Source organism: Myotis brandtii, unplaced genomic scaffold (genome assembly GCF_000412655.1).
Source record: "Myotis brandtii unplaced genomic scaffold, ASM41265v1 scaffold216, whole genome shotgun sequence".
Taxonomy (NCBI): Eukaryota; Metazoa; Chordata; class Mammalia; order Chiroptera; family Vespertilionidae; genus Myotis; species Myotis brandtii.
This window is the reverse complement of record NW_005358092.1, coordinates 3,840,000-3,845,841: the sequence shown is the minus strand read 5'-3', so window position 1 is coordinate 3,845,841 and position 5,842 is coordinate 3,840,000. Positions and strand designations below refer to the sequence as shown.

Below are 5,842 nucleotides of genomic sequence, written 5' to 3'. Positions count from 1 at the left end.
CCTGCTCGCTTCAGTGCATGGCTGTCGGCCGCCATCTTGGCTGACAGTTAATTTGCATAAGGATATGCTGATTAGCCAATGGGAAGGGTAGCGGTCGTACGCTAATTACCATGTTTCTCTTTTATTAGTGTAGATAGATAGTAATAACAAAAAATGGGGAACAACTTAAAGATTCATTAATAGGAGATTTTATAAATTGTAATACAGGATGTGGCAAAAGTAGGTTTACAGTTGTGAGTACACAAAACAGTTTATTCTTGTATTATTATTTATTAATTATTGTATTTTCATATTAACAACTGTAAACTTACTTTTGCCCCATCCTGTATATTCAGACAAAGGATAACTGTAAAGCAGTGATAATGAATGGAGACAAGTTATAATAATAAGGTAGATATCTTGTCATATCTCCTTATATGCCATCAAAGATTATCTCAATATTGAGTGAAAAAGAAGCAAACTTCCAAAAAATACATACTGTATACCATCATTTTATGAAATTTTAACATTTCATATAAAGTGTAAAAACCCAGCCCTAGCCAGTTTGGCTCAGTGGATAGAGTGTCAGCCTACGGACTGAAGGGTCATGGGTTCAATTCCAGTCAAGGGCATATACCTGGGTTTCGGGCTCAGTCCCCAGTAAAGGGCATGCAGGAGGCAGCCGATCAATGATTCTCTCTCATTATTGATGTTTCTCTCTCTCCCTCTCCCTTCCTCTCTGAAATCAATAAAAATATATTTTAAAAAAATAAAGCCTAAAAACCCATATAGGAATGGTGTGTTCAAATTCAGGGTAGTGGTTATTCAAGGGTAAGGAATTGTGATGGGAAGGGCAACCTAATTGCACAGAGGGCTTTAAATTATGTTTGTGATGTTTAATTATTTAACTGTATGATGGACACATTACTTTATTGTATACCTAGAATATTTTGTTAAAATATGTATTACTTGTTTTGACAGAATATTAATGTAAGAAAGATAGTTTCAATTTAAATTTGCAGGACAATTCAGAGTTTGTGTATATAGGACCTTGTTAAGGGAAAACAACAAATTAGGTGCTTTTCCCCAGTTTATCTCAGATAGGAATTAACCTGTGAAGTGCCAGATGCTTTAAATATGTGATAAAAGCATACCTAGTAAATTATTTAATTCTTACAACAGTCCTGTGAGTTGAAGGTATATATTCATAAAGGGAATTCTAACCAAAGCAAAGACAGAACTAGGATTTATATTTAGACCTTTCTACCTCTAAAGTCCATACTTGTTTCCTGTTGTTAAATTGCACATTTCTAGCAATAGATGACTTATTTTAGAAGTAGTAAGTTAACTCACATACAAAATGAGACTGTATCTGAGGCATATTTAATAATACTGATACTAAAATAATCTTAAGTATGACTTTATAATCCAAAGTTTTCTTAAACATACTTTAGCCTGTTTCCACACTCATATGATAGACTGATGAAATTATTAGTTATTAGTAAACTTGTTATAGTGTTCCTATTTTAACACTGTTGATCATTATAACTTAGTACATGTTTACCATCTAAATTTAACTGTAATTTGATGTTTTATTATTTTAAACTACATTCTGTTTTTGTTTTTGATTGTAGGATCGAAAGTTAACAAAGTCTGAGAGACAGAGATTTAAAGAAGAGGCTGAAATGTTAAAGGGTCTTCAGCATCCCAATATTGTTCGATTCTATGATTCCTGGGAATCCACAGTAAAAGGAAAGAAGTGCATTGTTTTGGTGACAGAACTTATGACATCTGGAACACTTAAAACGTAAGTCCATCAATATAAAAGCTGACCAAGAACTATGAGAAAACTTGAGTTCTTATTTTAGGCCTTATCAGTCCTACTTTTGTTGCCTTAGGAGGGAACTGTCCCTTCAACTGTTAGTACATTAGCACATTTTTCTGCCCACAGAGTCCTCTGGTGTATAAAGTGATTTAATAATTATTTATTGGTAAGTTTTAAAATGAGATGTTATTGCCCAGCCAGCATGGCTCGGTGGTTGAGCGTTGACCTAAGGAGGTCATGGCACACACCCGGGTTGTGGGCTCAGTCCCCAGTGTGGGGTATGTAGGAGGCAGCCAATCGGTGATTCTCTCTCATCATTGATGCTTCTGTCTCTCCTTCTTCCTTCTCCCTTCTTCTCTAAAATCAATAAAACTATATATATATATATTTTTTAAGAGATGTTATTGCAGAATAAACCCAGTTATTTTAAGTCATTGTACTTGGTGTTTCTAAAATTTAAGTGGCTAAGGGATCAGAAATCAAGTGATGATAAGGGAGCCCTCTAGTGGTTAAAATGAAGTTGAAATTTACTGAGAAGCTTTACCCATTATTTTATCAAGCAGTATTAGGCAGTTTTTGTTGCACCTATGCAACTATTGTATCAAATGCACACTGTATTTTGAACATTATCACTACATAATTTCATTTCCCATAGCATCAGAAATTGAAAAGCCAAAACAGCTAGTCCTATTATTTCTTTCAGGAATACAGATAGGTCAAATGCAGAAATTCCCTGTTGCCTATTATAAAGAGTTTTAAGGTAAGAGTTGGAGTATGCCTCTGGAATCTCAGGTCTCTTTTTTGTACTCAGTATCTATTTGTACTCAGAGAGGAAATTAGTATAAATTATGTGGTGTAAATTTTTTATTGTGAAGGAATTGGATTTTAAAAAATTGTCTCTCTAGTGTATATTGATTATTTATTACTTTCTTTAGTTAATACTACTGAGCTCATTAATCCAAGATCTTAGAAGCATAAGTCTTGTATCTCCTGGATGTAGTCACTTGGATGCTTAAGACTAACATGTTGAAAAGCCAACAAAATTTCCCCCCACTGCAAATTCTATTTTCTACTCAACCTCTGTAATATTTATGGCAACACCCTTATCCTAGTCATCCAGGCTTCTTGGTATACATATGTCTGTTTCTACTACACTGTGGTCCCTAGCACTATGCCTGTAACTTGTTAAGTAGTTGAGTGAATTAAGGAGAATTGTGTGATAGTAGTTTTGTGTATATCTGCATCTTGAGACTCTTTTCACTGTTTTGTATACTTAGTGGATTATCAATAGACTTATCAGGTACACCCTACAACAGTTCACTTGTTTTAAAAACTGTAATAAGGGGCTTTGGGTAACATAGTGGGCTAAGTCCCTGTTGGATGGCCTCCCCCGTACCAACAAACTAAAGTGTAGAATGTCATTAAAGCTCTTTCCTAAGCATCCAAGCTTCAGATAAAAAAAAAAAAAAAAAAAAAAAAAAAAAAAAAAAAAAAAAAAAAAAAAAAAAGAGAGAGAGAGATAAAAAGCGAAGGAGAAGTAACTCAAGGCCAAAACAGGAGCTGATGCACTGGCATTCTATGGGAATTTCATACCATTTATGGGATTTGAGGATTGGATACTAGAATTTTAATGTCCATGCTAGGACTAAGCCCTAGAACTCAGTAGAAAGGAAAACTGGAACTTAGTTTCTGTCAGAAGACTGAATTACCTATTTAAGAGAGAACACTGCATCCCAATGAGTGAAAATTATAAGGAATTTTGCCCATCTGCCCAGGACTTTGGATGGGAGGAAAGTTCCTATGAAAAACAGAAATCTCAGCCTACATAATATATAATATAAATTTGTACTACCCACTTGGTGCAGGAATCCCAAGATTAGGAATAAACTTCATAATTGTTTCAAAGTCCAATGACAACTCCCAGAACATTTTCATACTTCATTGATCATATGGACAAAACAGTCTCTAGTGAAGGTGACTTCATAATTAAATTACTAGCCAGTAAAGATGATCAGATACAACTGGAAAATAGCACCACAGGAATTAAAGATACTATAGACAACTCTGAAAGTGATTATAAAATAAATGTGTAATTATTTAAAAATTTCAGTAAAGATATATGTAAATATATAAAGTATATACAAGCATATAAAATAATAAAAGAAAGAATAGAAACCATAATGAAGAAATACAACTTTGTCAAAAAAAGTTCAGATACAATTAGAAAAAATCCAAAGAACTAGAAATAAGAATAAATCATTAAAATTTTAATGGTTAGGTTCAACAGCAGACTAGATTGAATAGACAAGAATAAATATGAAGGTGCTTGCTTTGGCAGCACATATACTAAAATTGAAACGATACAGAGAAGATTAGCATGACCTCTGTGCAAGGATGACATGCAAATTTGTGAAGTGTTCTATATTTTTTCTCAGCAGGAAGGCCGGAGTGGATGGGTGGGTGGGAAGAGATGAACCAAAGAACTTGTATGCATATATGCATAACCCATGGACACAGTAATAACGTGGTAAAGGCCTGGGGTGGGGGGTGGAGGATGGGGACGGGCTAGAAGGTGTCAATAGGGAAAAAAGGGGACATATGTAATACTTTCAATAATATTTCATATATATACTAGAGGCCCGGTGCATGGATTTGTGCACTGGTGGAGTCCCTCAGCCTGGCCTGTGCCCTCTCACAATCCAGGACCCCTTGGGGGATGTTGGATGCCCAGTGCATAGATTTGGCCCAATCTCTGCAGGCCAGGCCGAGGGACCCACCTCTAGTATGCATATAAAATCTTTGGTTAATTTCTTCCCCCTCTTCCCCCCCTCCCCTTCCCGCTGAGATTCATCAGTCTGTTCCATGTTTTCACTCCTGCGTTGAGCGTCTGCCCCCTGGTGGTCAGTACCGGTTGAACAGTCACTTAGGCTTTATTTATATAGATGTATATACATACATCTATATATATACACACATATACATACATATATATATCACATAGAAAAAAATTCTTGAAGTTTGCTAAAAGAAAAGTAAATATTAAGAAATCAGAAAAAGGTGGAAGATACGAGAAAAGATGAGAAATAGAGTGAGAATTAGATTTAATTTTACTCTATAATGGAAAAAAATAAAAAATATGAGCAAAGACAATATTTGAGAACAGGATGGCTCAGATTGAGAATGTGTATATAGTCCAAAACAAATAGATTTAAAGCAAATATATATTCATACTGTAAGAATACAGAACAATGAAGAACATTGGTAGTTTTTGGAAAGGCAAATGCAATGAAAGGGATGGGATGTAGTTCCAAAATACATGTATTTTGGATCCTTTGAGTTTCTATCTTTGTTCCACATATATAAATACTTAAATCGAAATAAATGCCCATGCCTGGAAAATAAGATGGGAATATATGGATTAGAAAATTTTGTTTAAGTGATGCAAATAAAGTTAGGTTTTTTAAAATTGAAGTGAAATTACTAACATAAAATCAACCTTTTTTAAGTGTACAATTCAGTGGCATTTAGTACATTTGCATTGTTTTGTGGCCACCACATCTAATAAGTTCCTGAACATTTCATCACCATCAAAAGAGCACCTGGTACCCATTAAGTTGTTACTCCCATTCCTCTTCCTACACAGTATAATTTGGTCATGAGGAGTTGCTTCTCTTGGTGATTTCAAGATTCTCTCTGTATCTTTGGCTTTCAGCAATTTGAATGCAATATGTCTCATGTGGATCTCTTGGATTTTATTGAGCTGCCTGGGTGTGTAAATTCATGTCTTTTATCAAATTTGGAAAGTTCTTGGCCATTATTTTATAAAATACTAGAGGCCGGGTGCACAAAAATTTGTGCACTCGGGAGGCGGGGGAGGGGGAGTCCCCCAGCCCGGCCTGTGCCCTCTCGCAGTCTGGGACCCCTCGGGAGATAACGACCTGCTGGCTTAGGCCTGCTCCCGGGTGGCAGAGGGCAGGCCCAATCCCTAAGTGCAGCCCCTGGTCAGGCTCAGAGCAGGGCCAATTGGGGAGTTGGGGC

General features: G+C 35.8%; 1 protein-coding gene across 18 annotated transcripts in view; it reads left to right on the top strand.

Annotated features, from left to right (window-relative positions):
* The window catches only part of WNK1 (WNK lysine deficient protein kinase 1), a 146,040-nt gene that overhangs the window by 42,099 nt on the left and 98,099 nt on the right, over window positions 1-5,842 (top strand). For all 18 annotated transcript variants that reach the window (XM_005865942.2, XM_005865941.2, XM_014539451.1 and 15 more), the window contains exon 2: window positions 1,614-1,786. In XM_005865942.2, the coding sequence (XP_005866004.1) occupies window positions 1,614-1,786 (173 nt within the window). The remainder of the gene's footprint in view (window positions 1-1,613; window positions 1,787-5,842) is intronic.